Consider the following 25,015-nt stretch of genomic DNA (forward strand, 5'->3'; position numbering starts at 1 on the left):
TACAGAAAGTTTTTCTGGTTCAAAAAAAAAAATTAGGTTTAGTACTTCCCACCTTTCTTCATATACGTCTTGATTTTAATTTCTTTTTTGTTTTGATCAATATCGACATATTATTTTATTGTTTCACTTTCACATCGTACTCACCCAGCTAGCATAGTACGATTGACTCTAGTCTATACACGAGGGCTTCGCACACAATCACACACACATATATATATATATATATATATTTAATTATAATATTATATGGTGCTCACCCAGCCAGCAACTCCACAACATGTCACTTGTAACATGACAACGGCCAGTGCCACCAACTTAGGTCTGATTTTATTCGTACTCAATGGACTCAACTCCTCCTTTCATTCCTTTGTCACCACATACATGCTTCTTGAAAAGGAAAAATCCATGCTCTTTCCAGATTTTTATGCCGAACTGCTCAACTATGATCTCATGCAGCAATTTCACAATCACGCCATTCAACTCAAGACTAGTTCCTATGCCCTTTACTCCCACAAACCTGGTTCTAAACCAAGACCACGCAGTAACAACAGCAATCGGTCTCGTTCCTAGGTACGTCCAAATTTCTTGGCCCAGTATCATCTTCTTCACCATTTCGGCAGCCTCTACCTCACTTGCCAGCTTCCTCATTTGCACCTGTGTCCAAAGATTCGCAGGCTCGATCACCTTGTCAAATTTGCAAAAGAGAAAATCACCAGGCATTAGATTGTTTCAACCGAATGAACTATGCTTTTCAAGGGAGGCGTCCTCCAACAGAGTTGGTTGCTCTGGTTGCTGAGGCTAATACCACCTACCTTAATCAACATCAATGGTATGCTGATAGCGGTGCGAATATTCATGTTACTTCTGATGCAGCTAATTTGGCAACTTCCAAACCTTATGAAGGCAATGATTCCGTGGGCATAGGTAATGGGGAAGGTTTGATAATCTCACGCACTGGCAATGCCACTATTCAAACTCCTTCTTCTACTTTTGCTTTAAATGATGTTGCTTATTGTCTTCAAGCATCTGCCCATCTTCTTTCCACTAATAAATTTTGTAAGGACAATAATGTGTTATTTGAACTTACTGGTTCTGATTTTTCGATGAAGGACCTCAAGACGGGGAACACGCTCATGACGGAGCCCAGTGATAGAGGATTGTACCCGATCAATCTACATCAATTTTCGTCGTCAAAATTTCTCCATGACTGTCAGAGTCAAGGCCTCTACCGCCACTTGGCATTGTCGTTTGGTACATCCTTCGTCGTCTACTTTGCATAATGTTATTAATAGTTATTCTCTACATGTTAGTGATTCATTCCATAAAAACAAGTCCATTTGTGTGTCATGTCAACTAGGTAAGTCCAAGCAATTGCCATTCTCTGATTCCTCAAGAGAATCAACTGCTCCTTTAGAGTTAATTCATTCCAATGTATGGTCAACTTCCACTCCATCTTTAAGTGGTTGTCTCTATTATGTCATTTTTATTGATGACTTTACTCGCTTTTGTTGGTTATTCTCATAAATCCGATGTTTATGCTACGTTTGTTAAATTCAAAATCTTAGTAGAAAAACAATTTAATTATCACATTAAGCAATTACAAAGTGACAATGGTGGTGAATATTGTTCCACCATTTTTAAACAATTTTTGAGTAATAATGGGATTTTTCATCGGCTCTCTTGTCCGCATATCTCTCAACAAAACGGTCTCGCTGAGCGAAAACATCGCCATATAGTTGAAATGGGACTCACACTCTTTGCACAGTCTGGATTACCTAAGAAATTTTGGGTCGATGCCTTCTTAACTTTTATATTTATCATTAATCGATTACCCACAAAAGTTCTCAATTTTTCCTCACCCTTTGAATGTCTATTTCATCTTCCTCCGGATTTTAGCTATTTTCGTTCCTTTGGGTGTCAATGTTTTCCTTGTCTTTGACCTTACATGCCTAATAAACTCTTTTATAGTAGCACACCATGCATTTTCATTGGTTATTGTTCTAATCAAAATAGGTTTTGGTGCTATGATCCTTCCTCCCGACGTGTTTATATTTCTAAAAATGTGATCTTTGATGAGACTATGTTCCCTGCTCGTGTACAATCTTCTTTCATGGATTCTGGCAGTAGCGTTTCCTCGACAGGTAATTCTTCACCTTTCCTTCCTTCTCCTCCTTCACACATTTTCCCTTCATCTTCCTCTTCCTCTTCCATTTTACCACCCCATACTACACCCATAGTGTCCACTGAACATGACTTCTTCATTCCCCCATAGTGTCCACTAAACATGACTTCTTCATTCCATCAGACACTCCACCAGACAACGACCCTTCCATTTCCTCATCTCCTAGCAACATCCAGGAGTCCCCATCTACTGCTCCTGTCAGTTCAACTCCTTCCTATCATGTTGTCACTAGATCACAAACTGGCCATCTTAAGCCCCGTATATACCCTAATTTTCATCTTTATTATTCAACACGTCACCCCCTTCGAGCTTTGCATGTAGGTGTTATTATTTCTGAACCTCATTCCTATGCTCAAGCCGCTGCTATACCTGAATGGCATGCCGCCATGGAGAGTGAATTCCAAGCATTGATTAAGAATGAAACCTTGACTTTATGCCCTCGTCTGCATGGCAAAAATGTTGTTCCTAGTAAGTGGGTTTTTAAATCCAAACGCCGTCCAGATGGGAGTATTGAAAGACTCAAAGCACGGCTAGTTGCAGTTGGCTACCTCCAGTGTAGTGGTATTGATTTCTATGACACATTCAGCTCAGTTATTAAACCATCCACAGTTCGGATGATACTCGCACTTGCTGTTTCATTCAATTGGGACATTCGGCAACTCGATGTGTCTAACGTCTTCCTTCATGGAATTTTGGAGGAAGAAGTCTATATGGCTCAACCTAAAGGTTTTGAAGATCCTACAAATCCACAGTTTGTGTGTAAGTTGCATAAATCTATTTACAGTTTAAAACAAGCCCATCGGGCTTGGTTTAATCACTTATCCATTGCCCTGTTATCCTCATATTTGTAAGCTCTCAGGTTGATCCCTCTTTGTTCACCTATCACCTTGAATATACACATGTGTTTCTGCTCGTTTACGTGGATGACATTCTCGTGACATCTAATGTTCGGTCTTCTATTGACAAGCTAATCTCTAACCTTTAGCTGGACTTTACCATGAAGGACCTTGGGCAGTTATCATATTTTCTGGGTATTGAAGCTACCTGTGATTCTTCCGGTTTGCATCCTCGGCAGACGAGATACATTATTGATCTCTTGGATCGTGTCAACCTCATTGGCATACGTTCGTATCGTGCCCCATGCGTTTCGGGTACTAAGCTGTCCAAATTTGATGGAGATCCCCTACTTGATCCTTCCGAATATCGTCACACATTCGGTGCCGTAACTCTTACTCACCCAGATATCGCCTACTCCGTGAATCAACTTTGCCAACATATGCAAGCACCAACTACAGCTCATTGGACAGCAGCCAAGCGTGTCCTACGATATATGAAAAATACTCTGGACTTTGGCCTCTTTTACAGACTTGGTTCTTTCTCCATCAATGCATACTGTGACTCGGATTGGGCTGGTAATCCCGATGATAGATGTTCAACGTGTGGCTATGGAGTTTTTGTTGGTTTCAATCTTATCTCGTGGTCAGCAAAGAAACAACCAGTTGTCTCTAAATCTAGTACTGAGGCCGAATATAGATGTCTGGCGCTAGTAACAGCTGAAGTGTATTGGTTGCACATGCAGTTATGTGAATTGAAAATCTCTCTTGATTCTCCCCCTGTGATCTGGTGCGATAATATTAGTGCTCTTGCACTTGCCTCCAATCCTATCTTTCATCCACGATCTAAGCATATCGAGGTAGACTATTATTGTGTGCGTGAAAAAGTAGCACACCGAGACATTATTTTGCAACATATTTCGACTTCTATCCAACATGCAGATATTTTCACCAAAGGGCATACAGCTAATAGATTTTGTTTCCTTCGTGACAAACTGGCCATCTCTGATCTTACCGCCAGATTGCAGGGGAATGTTAGAGATAATGTTGATCATTCAAATATTCAAGCAAACTCAACGTCAAACCAGTGAGCTGCGTCTCCAAGTTTATCTCCAACGGCTTATCTTATATTTGAATGTTTGTAATCTATTTGTTGATCACTTGTAACAACCTTAGAATCTCTCAAGTTTGTTCTCATCCAAATGTAATTGCTCTGTTTACAAATATACAAATACATACTGCCTCTGGCCGTAAGGATTTCCAGAATAATTTTGGTTTCTTTCATCAGTCTACGTCGAGGTTAGCTCTTCATGAATATTACACAATCATATAATATACCGAAGAGTTGCAAATGGAGTACTTCAATCCTAACAAATATTAACACTGATGGACCCGTCTACAATGACTTTAAATAATCGATCGGAGCAGCTCTTAGCCCACTTTAAAATCAACACACACAAAAAAATATTAGACATACCACGTTTCACTCTTATATATCTTTTTATGATAAGGTGTTATTATCTATCAACATATAATTTTTTTTTAAAAGGTTGAAATGACTTAAAGGTAATTAAAAATTTCAAATTCACAAAATGTATTAAAAGTAGGATAGCATAAAAAAATTATTCTAAAGAAATTGATAATAAAAAAAAATTAAAAAAAAAACAATAACTACATGAATTTTGTTTCGAGTGAGTTTATAAAACTACGAGTTCATTGACTCAAAAATGCCTAACTAGGGAGTACCTCTACTGGACAGGCCGTAGATATAATATATATATATATATATATATATATACACACACATGACATGACCGACAGTCTATATTACTGCCTTCATGATCTGATCCAGCTATAATATATCTCTGATCCATTGATCCATTTTCAAACCCAATTCTTCTAATTCATCTCTTACCAACTGTCACGTACGTCCGCTTCCCCTAGCTAGCTACTAGCTAGTGAGTTCGAAAACTTGCTTAGATAGTTTTAAATATAATAGTCAACTACAAAAAACTCACCACCCACATGACCCATTTGATTCAAAACCTAGTTTCTCTGCAACCGCCGCTCTTATCTCACCTCCCCCAGACTGCCCCCGAATGGCCAGTACAACATACTCATCATAAATACATAAATCCTTGGAGACAGAGAATGCGAGAAGAGAAAGATCAGAATAACAGGCACAGACTTAATTTGATTAGTACTAGCTATTCCCTATGGCTAGTTCTAACCTACCGCCATATCAACCCACCTCCAAGCCTTCCAAGCCCACCACTGGCGCCTGCATCTCCTTCTCGAGGAAAACCACCAACCTCTACTCTCTTGTTGTCTTCCTCTGCATCACCTCTTACTTTCTCGGCGCTTGGCAACGAGGCGGCACCACTATTCCCAGCACCAATAGTTTAGTATCGGATGCATGTAGTCCAGTACTACTCGATATCAACCTAGACTTCAACACCCACCATAGCCTCAACGATGCCGGCGAAACTTTACCCTCCATTAATACTAGCAAGAGCTTATACCCTCTATGCGACGTGAGTTACAGCGAGTACACTCCCTGTGAGGATGCAAAGAGATCGCTCAGGTATAGCAGAGATAGGTTGATATACAGGGAGAGACACTGTCCCGAGAAGAGTGGGCTCTTGAAGTGTCGCGTGCCGGCACCATATGGGTACAAAAATCCGTTTGCGTGGCCGAAAAGTCGGGATCTTGCGTGGTACGCGAATGTACCGCACAAGGAGTTGACAGTGGAGAAGGCGGTGCAGAATTGGATCAGATATGAAGGAGATAAGTTTAGGTTTCCGGGAGGGGGGACTATGTTCCCTAATGGTGCTAATGCGTACATTAATGACATTGGGAAGTTTATCAATCTTAAAGATGGGTCTATTCGGACCGCCATTGATACGGGCTGTGGGGTAAGCTTTCTTCAATCTTGCTCATATTAATCTGTTCCTTTTCCTTTCTCGAGTATCGGTCCTGCTACGATTTTCATTTCTTTTTTATGATCCTTTTGTTATTATTTTTAGTTTTATTTTTATTTTTTTTGTAGAATTGAATAAGATTGCATATAGGATTATATTCGCATAATTAAGTCTACGGCCGTCAGACCAAAGGGTTTGATTACCCTATTACTCACCTATTACTACCCATATATTATTTAAGTGAATTTAAAATTTTTTTTTATTATTATTTTCTTTTAAATATTTTTTTAACATCTTTAATTAAAAAAAAATTAAAAAAATATATAATTTTACTAATATTTAATTCTTTAATCATGAAGTAAAAAATAATAATAAAAAAAAGAAATACAAAAAGAATATTAGATGAGTAGTAGGAGGAGTTGTAACCTTATCATTATTTTTAATTAAATAAATCCACCACCGTTTTTTACTGTACATGTTCATAAAAATAAAAATAATAAATATAGAAAAGAAAAGGAAAAAAAAAATAGAGAAAAGATATATAGTCCAATTGGCTAGCACTGTTCCACCGTATATAGGAAACTGAAATCGACTAGCTATAGGATGAGTTTTGACGGTGCAAAATTATCTTGCCTGTAATATTTCGCAAGATTTTGGAAATCATATGCTTGCCAATTAAGATGCACCATAAAAGAAAAAAAATCAAATTAAATCTTGACTAGGGTATATTATAGAAACTTTAGTCTGGTTTGGTTACACATACAAAAATATTTTATTTCATCTTATAATAATTATTATAATTTTAATTCTTAATTTTTTTAAATTATAAAATAAAAATTATATTAAAAAATTAAATTTTAATAATATTTTATTTAATTTTTAATTTTTATTTCATCTCTTAAGAGTCAAAGTGAAAACGAATTGGTAAAAGTTAATGGGATTTAATTATCAATAATTACTAAAAGATTACAATATTCAATGGCCGGGATCGTCAGAACCTCTGACGGATCGATACTATTTCTTAACAGATCATGATAGATAGGGCACTGATCATATACGTACTTTTATAATTGTGCCATTTTCTGGCCAAATTATTCTATTATTCTCATATTCTGTGTGCCTGCGGCCAATTGTATCCGTTGTGCGTGGATCATACGCGGGTACGTATCGTTCAGGAGTTATATTTTTAAGGAAAATGATAGGGATCCTGTTGATCCAGCTCATGGTCCCGCTCTATTTTAAATTTTTTTTTTCAGTTTTTTTTTTTTTACTTAATGATTAAAAAAATATTGTTTAATAATATTGTGAATTTTTTTAAAAATGTTAAAAAAATAATGTAAAAAAAAAGTTTTAGTTACTTATCACTAAGAGTACTATACAAAAATTAAATATGATTTTTTGTACAATATATGCATGTGGGTGAATATATATAATTCAATGATAAACATGATGCAATTATGTTCAGCAAGGTAAAATTTTATCTTCGAAGAAAATTATATTTCTCATCAAATGCTAAATTTCTCTAAAGAGCATTAAACATTAGATCAGCACGTATACAGTTCAATTGATTAGGTTTGTTTCGACCTCGATCACTTGACTTTATTTTCTGTCATGTTCAATTCGTTGCACTTGATATATATACATATATATATATATATATATATTCATATAGCAAAGTGCGATTTGGACGTTCCTAAAGGCTAAAAGATAAATGCGTGCACTAATTACTTATCGATCGTAGATTTTATTTATCGTAGATTGTATCATCTTAAGTTAAATATAATATATAAGATGCATTGTAATTAAATCAGGGTCCATTTAAGTGATACACATGCAAAGTCACGTGTAAAATATCGCTACTCAAATCAACAAATGTGAATAGGAATAAAATCTAAACTAATGATCGATACATTATAACATCGCGAGAATCATTAATGTTCAAGTTGACAAGTTGTTCCACCTGTTGCAACGATGCAGGTTGCAAGTTGGGGAGCATATCTTCTCTCCCGTGACATCCTGCCAATGTCATTTGCCCCGAGGGACACCCACGAAGCTCAGGTGCAATTTGCTCTGGAGCGAGGTGTTCCTGCTTTGATTGGTATCATTGCCTCTAAGCGACTTCCTTACCCATCCAGAGCTTTTGACGTGGCCCATTGCTCTCGCTGCCTCATTCCATGGGGCCAACATGGTACTACAAAGTTTAATTAATTCCATTTTCGTGGTCACTACATCAGTACTTTATGCCATATACAGTGAAACATTCATTATGATACAAAGTTAATGATGCTTTCTTATAATTTGTTATGTTATATAGGTGGGCTTTTCTTGATTGAAGTTGATCGGGTTCTACGCCCCGGTGGGTACTGGATTTTGTCTGGACCACCCATCCACTGGAAGAAATATTGGAAAGGTTGGGAAAGAACAAAGGAAGATTTGAATGCTGAACAGACAACCATTGAGAATGTTGCTAAAAGCCTTTGCTGGAAAAAGTTGATAGAGCAGGATGATATTGCTATATGGCAAAAGCCCACCAATCACTTAAACTGCAAAGTTCACCGTAAACGTCTCACCCAAAATCCACCTTTCTGCCCAGCTCAAGATGCTGACAAGGCCTGGTATGCATGCACGTTTGTGCTTTCCTGATTTAATTTCGGACTTATTATTCGTAGTACTGTTTTTATCATGAAAGATTGAGCATTGGTGCTGGGCTATTTCATCATGCGTATATGTTCGTTTTGACCATTTTCAGGTATACTGAAATGGAGACTTGTTTGACAACCCTGCCTCAAGTTTCCAACAGTGAAGAAATAGCGGGTGGAGAGCTGGCAAAATGGCCTGAAAGACTGTATGCGATACCGCCTAGGGTTAGTAAGGGAACTGTGTCGGGCGTTACAGCTGAGGTTTTCCAACTAGATGCAGAACTATGGAAGAAGAGGGTGTCATATTATAAATATGTAAACCAACAGTTGGGACAAGCTGGGAGGTACCGCAACGTTTTAGACATGAATGCTCACTTGGGTGGCTTCGCTGCTGCGCTAATTGATTACCCACTTTGGGTGATGAATGTGGTTCCTGTCGAGGCAAAGGTTAACACACTTGGAGTAATATACGAAAGGGGATTGATTGGAACATATCAGAATTGGTACACATGCACTTAAATTTCTGTAATTTTTTTTTCATTTGGTTTGATTAAATTTTACAAGCTAGCTAGCAGCTTGAGTAGCTAATTAACTTTTGGCATGGGCTGCAGGTGTGAAGCCATGTCTACTTATCCAAGAACTTATGACCTCATTCACGCTGATTCCGTCTTTAGTCTGTACAAAGACAGGTAATTTCTTTGTATTGAAAGGGAAGAATATTATGTTTACTAGTTAGAAAACTGTAGATTAACTTACGTTTTAACTTGCATTTTTGCGTTGTAGATGTGAGATGGAAGACATTCTGCTGGAAATGGATAGAATTTTGAGACCAGAAGGAAGTGTAATCTTCAGGGATGATGTTGATGTTGTGATAAAGATCAAGAATGTTATCGATAGATTGGAATGGGACAGTGTAATTGTTGACCATGAAGATGGGCCTCATCAGAGAGGGAAGCTTTTACTTGCGGTGAAGAACTATGGGACTGCTCCTGCTTCCGATCAAGAAGAACTCCAAACAGCTATTAGAGCTTGATAATTCTGTTCATTTTTTACCTTAATTACCTTTTTTCCATTTTTTTTCTCTGGTTGGTTAATATTGAAATTTTGGAATTTGGCACTGCAATACAATAATATTATTCTTTGCACATTTCAAGTTACATCCACCACTAGTACTAGCTCAACTATAATACTGAACTTTATATCCGATGATTGATAGAAAAATACATCTAACTTGTTCCAGTACTGAGTTTATATTGTTTACGAAATAGGATCTTAGAATATAATAAATAGCTATGTATTCATTTGGAATAGTTTTTTCATAATTTGGTTGGACCTTTTGATGCCATTCCTACAACGAGAAATTGTTATTCCTGTAAAAACATTAATGGGAGTAATAGCTAGTTAATTAGGAACATAAATACAAAAATCTTTAAAAATCCATTAGGTCTGGTTTGGTTTCAGAGACCTTTCAAACCATCTCATCTTAACATCCAAACATGTCATTTAAATACAAATATTTTTCAATTTCAAATTTTTAAATTTTCAACTTTTTTATCTAATCATTACAACTTTTCTAAACTTCCAAACAAAAGACAAAAAATAATTTAACTTTTTCAAATTTCAGAACAAAAATTATATTTTAACCCTTTTTTAATTTTATAATTTTTTATTTAACTTTTTCTTTTTTTTTCTCAAAATCCCATAAAAATCTTAATTCAAATTATTTCACTATTATTCACAAATTTCTTATCTCATCTTATATCATCCTTGTAACCAAATGAGGCCTAGAGTATTTTTCATATATATATATATATATATATATATATATATATATATATATATTAAAAGTCCAAAAATAACATATCAAAAATACCAAAAGTTTCTTCTACATGCCGTCGACTAAGCTGGCCTCTGGCCATGATCATGAGCGTGGTGAACCTAATATGCAAGTAATTTGGTGACTCATGCATGCAATATGGCTCACCTCTTATCGTGTGAACTCTAACTATATATAATTGACCTAATAGCCTCAAAAATTAATTAGACCTAGCTAGCTAGTTTTTGAAAGATCAAAACGACCAAGTGATCATGGCAGCCCTGAAGTCCCTTGTCTCTGTCAGCTCTCAAGTTGCAGTACTGCTCGTCCTGCTCATGGCACTTGCTGTGCAGACCCAGACAGCTCAGGCGCAGACCTGTGCGGCTTCGCTCAACAACCTTAACGTGTGCACACCCTTTGTCCTGCCAGGTGCCGCCAACACCAGTCCTAGTCCTGCGTGCTGTGGTGCACTCCAAGCAGTTCCGAATGACTGCCTCTGCAGCACTCTCCGGATCGTTGCGCGGCTTCCCGCTCAATGCAATCTCCCTTCCCGCTCTTCATGTGGTAATTCTAGCTGCTGCCAATTCAATTCTTTCCATGCTGTTTGAATAGTGATAGTTTATACGTACTTTTCTTGATTGATCATTTTAAGGGCTATTTATACGAAGTACGTACTTCGAGTGTGGTACTGTTTCCAATTCTCTTACTAAAATGGCTGACTTCACGACGTCCTAACAATTTTCTTTTTTCTTTTTTCCAATGTATATACAGGTGTAAATTAAAGAATGATCGAGTGGGTTCGGGACTCGTCAATGAATAAGGTTGAAGTTTAATCATTTTGCCTTTGTGTTTTTCTTTTCTTTTTTTACTTTTTCCTGATCGTACTGTAATGTCGCCTGACATGGGAATACTGATCAATCAGAATAATGGGAATCAGACGAGAATTAATTACGTACTTCGTGTTTAAATCAAATAAGCTGGATGTTATATTTTTTGGCTGATCATAAAATGTGTAGTATATGCAGTTAAATACTGGCATGCATATATGCATGGAGCACTTATAAATAAATGAGCAAGCTGCATGCAGATCTGACTTATTAATAGTGGTAAATATATAAGCAATGCCAGAAACAAAAACAAACGAGAAATCGAAAAAGCCTCGTGATAAATCATTAGCATCGAATCAAATATAAAGAGAAAAGAAAGACAATTTAAACTGAAAAATGAGCCGAATGGACCTCCACAAGTACTGTGGACTGGATCATTAACAGGAAACGAAATTACCAAACTAAAAATGTTGATGTGATCTCGTTTGATCTACTGTAAATAATAATAAAAAAATAGTAAACAATAATAAAAAAAATAATGAAATGTTTGTGAATAATTACCAAACACAACTTAAGATCAGTACAGTAGTTTGGCCCTTAAAAGGTGAGCTATATATGGTCGCTGACTGCAGCCATGTAATAAATTAGATACTTGACTGATCTATTGACTTTCAGATTACAAGAGTGATTTTTCCTATTCATTGAAAGTTTTACCGATGAAAACAATTTGTATGAGTTTCTCTCCGTGCCTTGAGAAACTTCTATATGTATTATATTATTTATCATAAAGATTATTACAATGATAACAAATAAATATATTATGGTGAAGTTTTTTTTTTTAAACTATATATGGTGAAGCTAATTGAAGGTGAACATATTAGTAATGTATTATTAGAGAGTAAAATTAATGGTTTTCTATTAAGAGTAATAATAGAGACAAGCACAAAATGCACAAGCAAAATAGCCTTGTGTATGCTTTTTATAAAAAAGTAGATCATACTAAGAAAAAATAAATTTTTCACACATTTTTATGATAAATTTATGTTTTTATAAAAGACTTGCACGAGACTTGTACATCAGAAACTTATATATATTAATATTATTCTGTTATATATACCATAAACTCTTCTCTATTGTCTATAAATGCACCCACATTTTTATTTAATAATTATAGTTAATTCTCGCATCTCTTTGAAATTACACAAATCCCCCCAAAGTTCCAAATTTCGAGGGACTTCCCATTTGAGAGACTTCCTTTTTCCGTGAACGAATTCATCACTGGAATCCGAATTCCTAGTTCCTACCTTACCTCGAAAGGTCCCACCCTCTCTCTCTCCCGCGATGAAGAAGGCAGGCCTCCCGTAATCCAAAAACCTCTCTGCTCAAACCCTATCTACAGGTACAACGCCTCAGGTGCTCTCTGCCTCTCTCTGAGTGTGATTTCAAACATTTTGTATGCACTTGTTTAAATCAACTTGCCTCATAAACTGGTATGCCTTCTGTGAATTTACGTTTCGTGTTCACGCTAGTGCGTTATATATGGAAAATTTGCCCAAATTGAGCTGCTGAAGTGTAGCGCTTTGAGAAGTTCTTGAAAATTTGTGCTCCAGTACCAAAATGAACTGTTTGAATTTTATAACCCCTGAGTTTTTATGTTTCTCGATTGACGAAGTCTTTGGTTTTGTAAGCAAAAGCAAGGAGACTGCATTTGGAGTTGGAGGTCCCTCCCAATAAGTTTTGTATCGAATGTGTATTTTTCTAACGCCCTAAATTGACAGAAATGAGTGAAAGCAAGAATTATTAGTTAAATAGAAAATTCCAGTTAAAAAACTTTACTTTTTGCTTTCTTGGTGAGGCCACATCTCTACTAGGACTGTGAACGACTAATCTTTTTCTACATGGACCTTACCCATTTTGGACTTCAGCAAGCACAAGGATGTGATTTACAGATACAATGAACAGTGGTATCGTTAGTGTAGGGGCAGTTTCATGGGGCGGTAAATTAACTTAAGAGAGTATATGTGCATATATAATGAGTCTGATAAGCAAAAACTGACCATTGCGTTTCGAAAGAATCACAAACTCTTCAAATATTGTTTCTTATCACACCTCGCTTGGCTACTTTAACTTTAGATGCCAATTGAAGAATTAAGAACTGAACCAAGCTAAACCTATCTTAAAAGCATGTATGCACTTATAAAGTCAAGTCGAAGCTTTAACAACGTTAAATTTATATTAAAAAACCATCACTACTGCTAGATTATTTTTTTGATCGGTCACTACTGCTAGATTATTTATAGAGGAGAAGACTCAAATGCAAGAAAAAGTTTCAAAAATCTTCTTCTATTTGTGTATGCTGTTTACCTGCATTTATGTCCATTCCTCGTTGCATATAATTTTGGCTGAGACCCAGATTTTAGGCATCTTATTCTGCATTTTCCTGTTGGATGGATTCTCTTGACACACCAATAATTTTATGGTCCATCTATCTCAGCATTAAAACCATTGTGGATGGAGATATGTAATCAATTAATTTTCTTTTCCACAGAGAACTTTTGCATATTTATTTCTTCCTTTGATTTTTTTTTTTTTTTATGTTCCACTCTTGCAAAGGTCAATGGATACAGATGATAGATCAAGTAGTCCTCTCAAAGAGAACATGGATAGGACACTTCTAGCATCAAATAACTTGGACTTGAATGTGGAGCAGGACTGTCGCAGCCCAAAATTTTTGCATAGTAATGGCATTCAGTCCAATCTTTATGTAAAGGATGGAGCCAGTAAAGATGCAGTACTTAAAATCGGTACAGAATTTGAATCAGATGAACATGCATACAAATTCTACAACAAGTATGCCAGATTAGTAGGTTTCAGCGTTAGGAAAGACTGGATAAATAGGAGCAAGGTACATGGTCAGGTGGTATCTAGGAAGTTCACTTGCTCTAAAGAGGGTTACCGGAGGAAGGACAAAAGAGACATTAATGTGAAGAAACACCGAAAGGAAACTAGAACCGGTTGCTTGGCACATATGATTATTACTCGTCAACCTGATGGTAAATACCAGGTTACACATTTTGAAGAACAACACAATCATGACAATGTAAACCCAACTAATGCTCAAACCTTGTCATTGCAAAGAGAATTTAGTTGTTCTCCTGAGACTGAAGCTTGCTCTGCAACTAATTTGGAATCATGCTCAACGTCAACATTTGAATTGATGACTAGACAACTTGAAGTCCGGGAATCCCTTGATGTTCTTGCCCTTGATTCTGACAATTATCTTCAATCTGAAAGATTAAGAGATATTAAGGAGGGAGAGGCAGGACGTTTGTTGCATTATTTTCAAAGGCAGCACTTTGAAAATCCATCATTCTTTTATGCAATACAGCTTGATATTGATGACAAGGTAACCAACATATTTTGGGCTGATGATAACATGGTACTGGACTATGACCATTTCAGCGATGTGATCTGTTTAGACACAACTTCCAAATCAAACAAAGACTTTCCCCCATTTGTACAGTTTATAGGAGTAAATCATCACAGACAAGTCTTGATTTTTGCTGCTGCACTTTTATATGATGACACTGTCGATTCTTTTAAGTGGCTATTACAAACTTTCATAGAAGCAATGTCTGGGAAGAAGCCAAAGGCTATTCTCGCAGATCAAGATGCAGCAATTATTGAAGCAATCAATTCAGTGTTACCAGAAACAAGCCATCGTATATGTGTATGGCAGATGTATCAGAATGCTCTCAAACACCTTAGCCTTCTAGTAAAAGATGTGGATTCCTTTGCCAAAGATTTAAAGAGCTGTATTTATGACCACAAGGATGAGGAAGATTTCATTTGTGGCTGGGAGTCTATGCTGGAAAAATATGGTCTTCAGCAGAATGAGTGGTTAAGATGGATGTTTAGAGAAAGAGAGAAATGGGCTGTGGTATATGGTAGGAATACTTTTTTCGTTGACATGAATGGCTTACATCTGGGTGAGTGTTTATTTAATGACTTGGGGACTCGCTTGAACTCGGACCTTGATATTCTTCTTTTCATAAAATATTTTGAAAGGGTAGTAGATGAGCAACGTTGCAAAGAAACTGAAGCTAATGATGAAATGAGCAGATGCATGCCAAGACTAATGGGAAATGTGGTTTTATTAAAGCATGCCAGTGGTGTTTACACTCCAAGGGCATTTGAAGTACTTCAGAGGGAATATGAGAAGTGTTTAAATGTTGTTGTTAACAGGTGCAGTCAGAATGGGTCATTGATCGAGTATAAAGTGAAGAAATTTGGACAAGTTCGAGAACACACTGTTACCTTCAATTCTTCTGACTCTACAGTCGTTTGCAGTTGTATGAAGTTCGAATATGTTGGGTTTCCATGTAGCCATGCACTGAAAGTACTTGATCATCAGAATATAAAGATTATCCCTTCCCGTTATATCTTGAAGAGATGGACAAAAGATGGAAGGTCTGGAAGCGTGAAAGATTGTTACAATTTTACCATCGAAGATAATCCTAAGTTGGTTGTTGCTAGCCGCTACAAAAGTTTGTGCCACAGAATGCTTAAGTTGTCAGCCAGGGCTTCTGAGTCCGAGGGAGCATTTCAATTTGCTGCCAGACAACTTGATGAGCTGATGGAAGGGGTGAAGAAAATTTTGACCTTAAAACCTGAGGATGCTCAAGCTATCACCTCAAGTAGCACAGGTGCAAATGCCTCTGAAAGTGAACATGCAGAGATTTTTCTGGATAGAAATGCAATTGATGATCAGGATGAGAACAGAGTAAAAGGACCAAAAGAAAAGGTGAGTGGTAATTCTGATAGAGGTCCACTAGTCAATGTGAATGGAAAACTTTCTCATACCAAAGGAGTTCAGAATATAGAAGCATCCCCACAGGATATTGTAACCTGCATTTCAAGTCCCTCAAGGGCATATATTTCACCTCAAGCCACCACACCAAATACCATTATGCAGGTGATACTTTGCTTTATCCTTATTTCCTAGCACATAATGCGAATATTTATTTTGTGCGGCTTCTATTTTTCATTGTGCAAGACTTATTTAATGTTTACCCTTCGAAATTGAATTACACAGGGTATGTACAATTTTGAAGCAAATCAGGTGGTTCAGTGCATGTACCAGCAATCTAATCTGGTCATGGACCAGCAACCCAATCCTGACATATATCAACCACCTAACATCTTCTCTAACCAACATGATTTACCTGGCCAATCTCAACTATTACAGGTAGTTATTTGTCCCCACTTGCATTTTGGTTGGGTTTTGAAGTAATTCCCATACGTGACCTATACATATATTGTCATGTAGGAACCTCTAATCCATAACCCATACCACGAGTCTGTCTCAAGCACCAGTCAATTGAGGCAGGTAAGTAAAGTTTTGGATAATATTCATCAAATTTGGCAACAGTTTTCGCTTTTGGAAGAAGACATCATTTTCATACTAATTAGTTTTCTTCGTGTTATTGACAATAGGCAATGGATCTTGATGTCCAACATGAACATTCATCTTCGTTCTTACTTTTTGACGAGAGATACAGAGCTTCCAGCAACTATCTTGGGCCCAAGTGAAAAATATGGAAAGTTATACTTCTCTCTCATCATTGTCTGTCGTGTTCTGTGTAGTATCAAATTCTTGAGTTCATACATTAAATTTCATTATCACACGAATCAGTCAACCTCAAAGGATATAAAGGCAGCTTTACTTCACAAACCAAAATATATTGTATTTTGCTCCGTTCCCTTTTTTTTCTTTTACTTTCTTCTTTCCTACGAAGGTAATAATTTTATTCATGGATCTCTCTCTCTCATCACTGTATATATGTTGCCTTTTTCTTCTCAATTTCTTTTTCCTTTTCTCAGTAACATCGATAAAATCCAAGAAGCAAAGAGAGGAAAATAAATGTCTGCAGTGACGGGAAGATTTCCCTTAGTTCCAACCGCAACTTGCATTGGTTAAGAGATGGGGAAGATCGAGGAATTAAGGTGACTCGCACAAAAGAAAGCTAGTGTTTGGAACTTTGGATGATTTGCTTAACATCATGGCGCATAGATTTGAATCATTTGATCTCTAAAGGGAAATGGGATTGACTGCCTTAGCCCGCCCTTGTTAAGCGGTCGACAATGCGCCTCAAGTAAGTTCATGGCTGCGGTGAGCTTTTGTGCAATGGCCGCGCTGCTGCTCATTAAGTTGCCTCAGATTAGATACGAAGCATCACCACAACCTGCTGCAGAAAGCCCTGTTGCATGTCGGGTAGATTTTTTAGAAGAAAAAAAAAAAAAAAAAAAAAAAAACATTATGAAATAATTAAGCCCATGTCCAACATGAAAAAAGGATATAATTAAATTTCCCAACATAGTATAGAATTTAAAATATCTTGCATTAGGAAAACATCAATCTACGTAGAGTCCACATGGCACATAAATATATTTGAAAATCATAGCGCATCTGCTTTTTGCATTGTCCTCGAAACATCCGTCGTGTAAACAAAATTTTGCTACAAATAAATACCTCAAGGTAAAAGAAAGCGACAAGGCCTCGTTTATTTGCACAAACCATCTCAATGGTCGCATCTCATTTAATATAATTATTATAATTTTTTTAAATTTTTATACAAAATATAATAAAGAATTCTACTTTTTCAACTCTTAAAATAAAAATTATATTAAAAACTTATATTTTAAAAATATTTTATTCAAATTTCATCTGTGTAAACAAACGAGATTTTACAAATGAAATTTGTTTTGATATGAGCAAAGTATAATCTGTCTTTTAAAAAAAAAAAAATAGTGGAAGGGATAAAATATCTTAGGTCCTTACTGGGTGTAGCCCAAGGTGAGAAGTCTCATCAGGACAAAAGAAAGAGAGAAGAAAGAGAGGACAAAAAGCTGAGGAAAGAAAATGGTGTCAAGAAGAAAAGTGGAAATGTAATGTAAAGAATAGAAGAGAGGATATAAAGTAAGGGAGGAGAAGTGGATAAAGGGAGCTTCCAGATACTTTTTGAGGGGATTTCGACTTCTCCTTCAATTCTTCAACCTCACGACAAGGACTCTAGTAATGAGATCTCTCCAGAAGATAGAGCTCTGATCTAGATTGTACGGCGATGATGAGAAACCATGAGAGACTATAAAAAAAATTATATTATAGTAGATTCTCCTTTCCTCAAAACTCACGTGGATGTAGGTATTACGCTGAACCACGTAAATCTGCGTGTCCCCACCTCTTTATTTCCTTTGTATTTATTTATTAATCATTGCTATGGATGCATGCATGGACACTGCACATCCACACCGTACCAGCGCCTTGGACTCCATACAGGACCGATCAAGTCCTGAATAGTTTCGGCGGGTTAAAAATGACTATTTCACTTATTCCGGCATGTTGCGTTATTTTTAGACATCAACAAGTAGTACATATTTATATTATATGTAATGTTTTTATAATTGTGTTTCAAGTGAAAAAAGATTATACAAATTTGAAATTAAAAAAAAAAAGTTAATATTTTCAACGCATTGACACTATGTTAAGAGCAATTTCTCTGCAAGTTTTTGTAAAATAATTAACAATATGTTAGAATAAGACTTCCAATTGATTATGTAAAATCAATATAAAATAGTTAAAAGTGCTTCTCTATATTTAATATATACTATTCATCTATGTAAATATTATTTATTATTTATTTCTTTGTCCTAATCTTTCTTTATATGTCGCACATTTTACACTTTTATTTATAAAACATAAAAATTATAATATTATAAGAACATTTCATTTTAATAAAAAGTTTCTTTTTAATTTTTATTGGGCTATTGATGTCATTTTGATAACAAAGGGATATTGTGCTCACATTAATTTGAGGAATATTGAAGATTTTGAGAATATTACAAATTTAATGACAGTTAAAAAATATATAAAATAAATAAACAAAGAAGAATGAATGAATATTTAAATGATATAGAAAATAATAAATTAATACCTTGTTTGTTTTTGTTGATGAGATGAGTTGAGATTAAAGTTAAAAATTGAATAAAATATTGTTAGAATATATTTATTTAATATTATTTTTGTTTTAAAATTTGAAAAAAATGAATTATTTATTTTATCTTATATGAGAATTTAAAAAAATTATAATAATTAGATAAAATAATATGAATTATAAAAACAAACAAGGCTTAAGTTTTTTTATTTTTATCAGGGTCTAAGTTTTTTCTTTTAAAAAGTAAAGAATAAATAAATTGATGTATAATGTATAGTAGAAGTCGCTGGTTAAATAACAAAATAATTGGAAATACTCTTGAATTTAGCCGACGAATCGAAGTGGGGCTGAAAATGCGAAAAAATAAAAAATGAGGCTGAAAAAAGTGCGCGTGTGTCGGAAAACCTCAACCGCGCGTCTGCCGACCTCCTCAAATAATCTTACCCCTCTCTTTCTGTGCGTCTCACTCTATCCCTGTGGCTATGAGTACAAAATCCCGAGTCTCAGAATAACTCGGCCACTGATTGAATATATTAGCTACTTCCCAAGTTTCGAGTTCCAACACTTGCCTGCCTTTTTTCTCCCTTTCTGGTTTTTTTGCCGCTGTTCCAACTTCCCACACAAGCCATGCTCTCCCTATACGCTCATTCTCACCTCTAAATCCAATCCCAAATTCGAATGGGCTTTCTCCGACGGCTCTTTGGCTTCGGCAGCAAAAAGCATAACAACAGGAAGTCGGCCAAGGAAAAAAATAAGCGGAGCTTCAACGTCGGATCACTAGCTCACGCCAACACCCATACGACGCCGCCTCGAGACATCGACTCTTCTTATGCCACCGACATGGACGCCAGTAAGCACGCCATAGCCGTTGCGGCCGCCACCGCGGCTGTGGCGGAAGCTGCGCTGGCTGCGGCCCATGCTGCGGCCGAGGTGGTCAAGCTTACTAGAACCAGTACCAGCGCCGGCGGTACGTCGTCGGTGCTCGTCGGCAGCTCCCACCGTCGGTGGACGGATGACTTGGCGGCCGTTAAGATACAGTCCGCTTTCCGTGGTTATCTGGTTAGCCGTTTGCTTCTTTGTTTTGATTTAATTTAATTTTTCCCAGAATTCCCTTTGAAATAGAAATTGGTTTCAGTTTTCCATTTTCATCTTAAAAATTTGTTAAAAAATACATATTTTTTATAAATTTAAAATCTCTCTATTCATAATTTTTAATTTCTTTATCCATAACTTCAAAATAAATTTTAATCTAAATTCATCAAAATAATAATATAATATTATTAATAATAATAATATTTTTAATTTATTTTTTTATATTTTATAATTATATTAATTATATGTTAATTAATAATTTAATTTAATATTTAAATTATTATTTTTCAATTTAAGTATATTATGGTTTAAAATTAAAAAATAATAATTTAAATAAATAAAATAATAATTATAAAATGTGAATAATAAATTTTTAAATTTAAAAATAAAAAAAATTTACTGTAACTAAAAATTTTACGTTGAAGATAAATTTAGAGTGCGTTTGATTATCAAATTCATCTCAATTCATTATTATAATTTTTTTAAATTTCAATACAAAATATAATAAATAATTTAATTTTTTCAAATTTTAAAATAATAATAATATTAAAAAATAATATTTTAACAATATTTTATCATCACAACTCAATTCAACTCATTTCAATATTCAAACGCATCTTTAATGTCAAAATTTTAAAGTTAAAATCGTCAAATGAGTCAATGCTATTTGCCCGTAATTCTCTAATCAGCCAAACACGGGTCTGGGTCGGGGAATATTTTTGAAGCTTCATTCGCATTGAAGGGGAGAAAATATATTTGAAAAACTGAAAATAAAAGAAGAATAAAATTAAGATGGAAGAAAACTTCGCATGTGGGCAAAAGTTTGGCCATGCGTCATTTCGCTGTCAGACAATTGACATCAGAAGAGAACCGATTCCCTGCCTGAATAAAATTATTTTGTCTTTCTATTTTGACCGATCAAATCGCTGGTTGAATTTTTTTTTTTTATTGATTAAAGAAATAATTTTAAATATATTGATGTATTTTGTTATTTTTAAAAATATTTAAATATATTAAAAAAATAAAAAGATAAAAAAAAAAAAAAAAGAGTGAGCGGCATTGTAGCCCCCACTCTTCCTATCCAGAGTGTGTTTTTGTCCTTCGGAGAAGTTCAAATTACGGTGAATTGTACGTGTAGCCTTTTTCGCACGTGCGTGTATGTTACTTCCTGTTATTTTCTTCTCGACCACTCAGGAGTAAAACCGCATTAAAAAGTAAAGTTGTTTTAAATTTTTATGTGTGCGTACAGGCTGGTGCCGTTCATGGAAGGGCATGTCTGTTACTTTAGAAAAGGTTATCCCATCACATCGCGTCAAATCCAGCTCGGCTGATGTGCCTCTTTGGGTCAGCTTTCTTAAAAAAGAGATGAAACCAAGGCTACTCCCCAACTGGGAATGATTCCTCTGTTTTTCTTTTGGAATATCATCTTCATTGGCGATTCTTTGTATTGAGCCCTGAATGCAAAATTCAAATCTTTGCCTAACTCGTTGTTGGATTTTGTGAAGGGCAGAGATTGGATTACTATTTTTTTATAACTTATTTATTATTTATAATGTATTTAAAATTTTTTATTTTTTTATCATTTTTTAAATATTTTTTTAATCTCTTTAATCATTAAAAAAAATTAAAATATATATAATTTTATTAATAATCACTTTCTTAACTATTAAATAAAATAAATAAATTAAATAAATAAATAGTAGAGGGTATTACCTATCATTATCCTTCTGTGAACTGAGTCTTCATGAATGTTTTTAAAAAAGTCGGTCGGAACCAAAAGGAATCATTGTCAACTTTTCCCGGTTTTGTTATCATGTCTTCGCGTTTATTTTAATACGGCCACCCCTGCTGCTCGAATATTAGGTGCCCTCGAGATAAATGACTTGGGTCCCTGAATTTTTTGATGCTACTCTTATGGCGTTGGACCACAAATTGAGCTACTATTTCCCACAAGATTCTTCACTCTACTAATGCTTGTACCAGAGTCTGGTTACCAGACTGGCATGTAAATTTAAGAGGCCAGGCGTAGTGTTGTGGATGATGAATTATTTTTACCCTTAGGTTTTGGATTTTTCTGATTAATATTAAAACGTAGCAGTTGGTAGCTGACTTTAATTGTTATGCATTCGAAGGCAAGGAGGGCACTCAGGGCACTGAAAGCACTGGTGAAACTTCAAGCATTGGTGAGAGGACACATGGTGAGAAAGCAAACTGCCGACATGCTGAGGCGTATGCAAACATTGGTCCGAGTCCAAGCTCGAGCACGTGCAACTCGGACACACTCGCTAGAATCGTTGCATTCTGTCAGCAAGTCCTCCCTCTCGCGGCACCCTGTAAGTAAAATTTTCTTCTCCTTTCACAATGACACATGGCATGTTGCAACTATTTTTTGACAAGTTAAGACTCTTTTCACTAATTTGTGGATTATAAAGGGGAGCTTTTGGGAAGATACTGAGGACCTAGTCAACAATAAAGCACAAGTCATGCTTGTGCAGTTAAAAATGCCTTGAGTTATAGGTTATAGTTGATCAAATAAACTGCTCTGTGATTTGTAGAAGTTCCTCAGTGCAAGATCACTTGCTAGCACTTGCTCCTGCCAAAGTTGAGCACATAAAGCCTTACTTCAACACGATGATGTTAATGTTAATGAAAGTAATGATTCATTTTCTGTAGTTTTGTCACCCACCTGTAAGGAATAGTGGAATCACTAGAAAATTGAGAATTATTGATTTCTATGTGCTTTAAGACGATGATCATTTCTATTGTATATGCCTGCAGGTCCCTGGAGCTCATAGCATTAATGATCACTCACTTCGAGCATATAGTACCAAATTTGATAGCTCCTCAATCTTAAAGGTATTTACTTGATTGGTTGTATAGCATCCTCTAAAGACTTCTGATGCTCTCTTATTAAGTGCGACTTAAAATAGAAATTTCAATATGTTGACTTCAAATTGCCATTATTTTGCTTTTCTGTGAGTTGTAATTTCTGAGAGTCGGCAAATTTTTTATGTTCTGAGTCCCTATAGATTGCTATTTTTGGCTTTTTCTTGATCTCGGTAAGGACAAAAGAAAGGGAAGAAAATATCATTCCATGGCTTGAGGGCAAGGAATAAGCACATTTATATTTGAAGGATTTCTAGCTTTGAACTTTGTTGAGTTTTTTCTCAAGGAAAAGTTTAAACATGTTCTTTGAATTGATGCAGTAGTTATAAATTGTCTTGTCCAGATTCAGTTTATACTCTTTAATTTGCTTTTGAATGATCATAAGGGTGCCTATCAAAAATTAATTGCACTCTTATGTTCCCACACACACAGAGATGTGGTTCGAATTCAAACTTCAGGGACATCAGGGACCTAGAGAAAGCACATGGTGGTTCAAACTGGTTAAACCATTGGATGGAGGAAAGTTTATGGAATGACCATCGAGACATGTCACTAAGAAATGGGCATGGTGATGATGAGAAAATTGACAAGATTCTTGAAGTGGATACTTGGAAGCCCCATTTGAACTCCCAACAAAGTAACAGAACCTTTCAGGCACCACAGCATGTTTTTGCTTACGATTCAAACAAGGAAAGGTTTATGAGCTATGATTCTCCATCAAAACACTCAACAAAAGCTCCAAACCCGGTTCCCATTCAGGCTACTTTATCTTCCAAGGAATTTTCGTCGTTGAGCTCTCTAAAAATAGAAGATGAAGCAGCAATAAAGACTGCTGAGAACAGCCCACAAGTGTATTCTGCATCATCAAGGCCCAGAAGTAGTGCCAGAAGAGGTGCATTCACGCCCACAAGGAGTGAGTGTGCATGGGGCTTTTATAGTGGATACTCTGGTCACCCGAACTACATGGCTAACACAGAATCATCTCGGGCCAAGGTTAGGTCACAGAGTGCCCCAAGGCAAAGGCTTGAGTTTGAAAATTTTGGTTCAACCAGGAGGTCTGCTCAGGGGTTTTGGGATGCAGGGATCAACTCAGATAGGGTTTTTTCCCCACAATCGGACTACAGGAACAAAGCTTACCCAGCCTCTAGCGGCTTAAATAGACTTGGGAGTTCTAATTTACGGTGATGCCGCACATTTCATAATTTTTGTGTGCACTCCGTGGCAACAATAACTATAGTTGTAATTATTTGATCGTGAGTGTAATCTGTCCCAGCACAATTAAACTTGCTGGACGTTGAACGTTGTTAACTAAATGTTCAAACAATAATCTTAGCTGCTCCTCTTTGTATATTTACCGATCTGTGTAATGCCTTGTGCTTTTTTTTTTTTTAATGTAAATTTTGCTTCTAGAAATGCAAGCCTACTTGGAGGCATTTAGCATGTTCCGGGCTGCTTAACTTAATTCTGAGTTATAGTGCTGATTGGTTCATAGCACTTGGATGACTCCACCACTTTCCATTTCAGGCATTGACTCTTCCTATAATGTTTGTGATATCATTGTTGCTTTAGGACCAACTCAATGTTGGTTTTATTAAGGTTACAACTTACTTCAAATACCTATTTTCACTTGGTTACTTATTTGAGTTCTTTTTTAAAGTATGGAAGGAAAGTGTGTCCTTGTTACATAAGTAATATGGTATATTTTTCAGCTAGACATAATAATTGTAGATATAAATAATTTTAATACTCATCCATCAAAAATAGGAACTGGAGAGTACGAGCCAACAAGCCAGCCTTGTGTATGAAGGTTCGGCAGCTTTAATTT

At 35.9% G+C, this 25,015-nt stretch overlaps 4 protein-coding genes across 5 annotated transcripts; all 4 read left to right on the top strand.

The window, feature by feature from the left end:
• Window positions 1-5,050: 5,050 nt before the first annotated feature.
• LOC121248411 (probable methyltransferase PMT15) lies at window positions 5,051-9,702 on the top strand. The gene is made up of 6 exons (XM_041146859.1): window positions 5,051-5,930; window positions 7,914-8,124; window positions 8,251-8,551; window positions 8,686-9,078; window positions 9,187-9,264; window positions 9,359-9,702. The coding sequence occupies exons 1-6, from the start codon at window positions 5,232-5,234 to the stop codon at window positions 9,606-9,608; spliced, it is 1,932 nt and encodes a 643-aa protein (XP_041002793.1). The 5' UTR covers window positions 5,051-5,231; the 3' UTR covers window positions 9,609-9,702.
• Window positions 9,703-10,624: 922 nt separating this feature from the next.
• LOC121249224 (stamen-specific protein FIL1-like) lies at window positions 10,625-10,999 on the top strand. Its single transcript, XM_041147942.1, has one exon. It carries the CDS (start codon window positions 10,664-10,666, stop codon window positions 10,997-10,999), a length of 336 nt encoding a protein of 111 aa, XP_041003876.1. The 5' UTR covers window positions 10,625-10,663.
• Window positions 11,000-12,383: 1,384 nt separating this feature from the next.
• On the top strand, window positions 12,384-16,886 carry LOC121248412 (protein FAR1-RELATED SEQUENCE 7-like). Of its 2 annotated transcripts, none has more exons than XM_041146860.1 (5): window positions 12,384-12,631; window positions 13,832-16,193; window positions 16,314-16,466; window positions 16,548-16,607; window positions 16,715-16,886. In XM_041146860.1, the coding sequence occupies exons 2-5, from the start codon at window positions 13,836-13,838 to the stop codon at window positions 16,808-16,810; spliced, it is 2,667 nt and encodes an 888-aa protein (XP_041002794.1). In that variant the 5' UTR covers window positions 12,384-12,631; window positions 13,832-13,835; the 3' UTR covers window positions 16,811-16,886. The 2 variants fall into 2 exon arrangements, with proteins under 2 accessions (XP_041002794.1, XP_041002795.1); XM_041146861.1 differs by having other exon boundaries at window positions 12,384-12,617.
• Window positions 16,887-19,671: 2,785 nt separating this feature from the next.
• LOC121248413 (protein IQ-DOMAIN 14-like) lies at window positions 19,672-24,544 on the top strand. The gene is made up of 4 exons (XM_041146862.1): window positions 19,672-20,271; window positions 22,437-22,637; window positions 23,083-23,160; window positions 23,623-24,544. The coding sequence occupies exons 1-4, from the start codon at window positions 19,891-19,893 to the stop codon at window positions 24,373-24,375; spliced, it is 1,413 nt and encodes a 470-aa protein (XP_041002796.1). The 5' UTR covers window positions 19,672-19,890; the 3' UTR covers window positions 24,376-24,544.
• Window positions 24,545-25,015: the final 471 nt, after the last annotated feature.

The sequence above is a fragment of the Juglans microcarpa x Juglans regia genome, chromosome 2D (assembly GCF_004785595.1).
Source record: "Juglans microcarpa x Juglans regia isolate MS1-56 chromosome 2D, Jm3101_v1.0, whole genome shotgun sequence".
Classification (NCBI taxonomy): Eukaryota; Viridiplantae; Streptophyta; class Magnoliopsida; order Fagales; family Juglandaceae; genus Juglans; species Juglans microcarpa x Juglans regia.

Excerpts from the sequence above, each read along its gene's own strand:
- LOC121248411 (XM_041146859.1), top strand. The coding sequence starts at position 5,232 with ATGGCTAGTTCTAACCTACCGCCATATCAACCCACCTCCAAGCCTTCC. Across the intron at positions 5,931-7,913 it reads CCATTGATACGGGCTGTGGG|GTTGCAAGTTGGGGAGCATA; the intron begins GTAAGCTTTCTT and ends GCAACGATGCAG. Across the intron at positions 8,125-8,250 it reads CATTCCATGGGGCCAACATG|GTGGGCTTTTCTTGATTGAA; the intron begins GTACTACAAAGT and ends TATGTTATATAG.
- LOC121249224 (XM_041147942.1), top strand. The coding sequence starts at position 10,664 with ATGGCAGCCCTGAAGTCCCTTGTCTCTGTCAGCTCTCAAGTTGCAGTA.
- LOC121248412 (XM_041146860.1), top strand. The coding sequence starts at position 13,836 with ATGGATACAGATGATAGATCAAGTAGTCCTCTCAAAGAGAACATGGAT. Across the intron at positions 16,194-16,313 it reads CACCAAATACCATTATGCAG|GGTATGTACAATTTTGAAGC; the intron begins GTGATACTTTGC and ends TGAATTACACAG. Across the intron at positions 16,608-16,714 it reads GCACCAGTCAATTGAGGCAG|GCAATGGATCTTGATGTCCA; the intron begins GTAAGTAAAGTT and ends TATTGACAATAG.
- LOC121248413 (XM_041146862.1), top strand. The coding sequence starts at position 19,891 with ATGGGCTTTCTCCGACGGCTCTTTGGCTTCGGCAGCAAAAAGCATAAC. Across the intron at positions 20,272-22,436 it reads CCGCTTTCCGTGGTTATCTG|GCAAGGAGGGCACTCAGGGC; the intron begins GTTAGCCGTTTG and ends ATGCATTCGAAG. Across the intron at positions 22,638-23,082 it reads CCTCCCTCTCGCGGCACCCT|GTCCCTGGAGCTCATAGCAT; the intron begins GTAAGTAAAATT and ends ATATGCCTGCAG.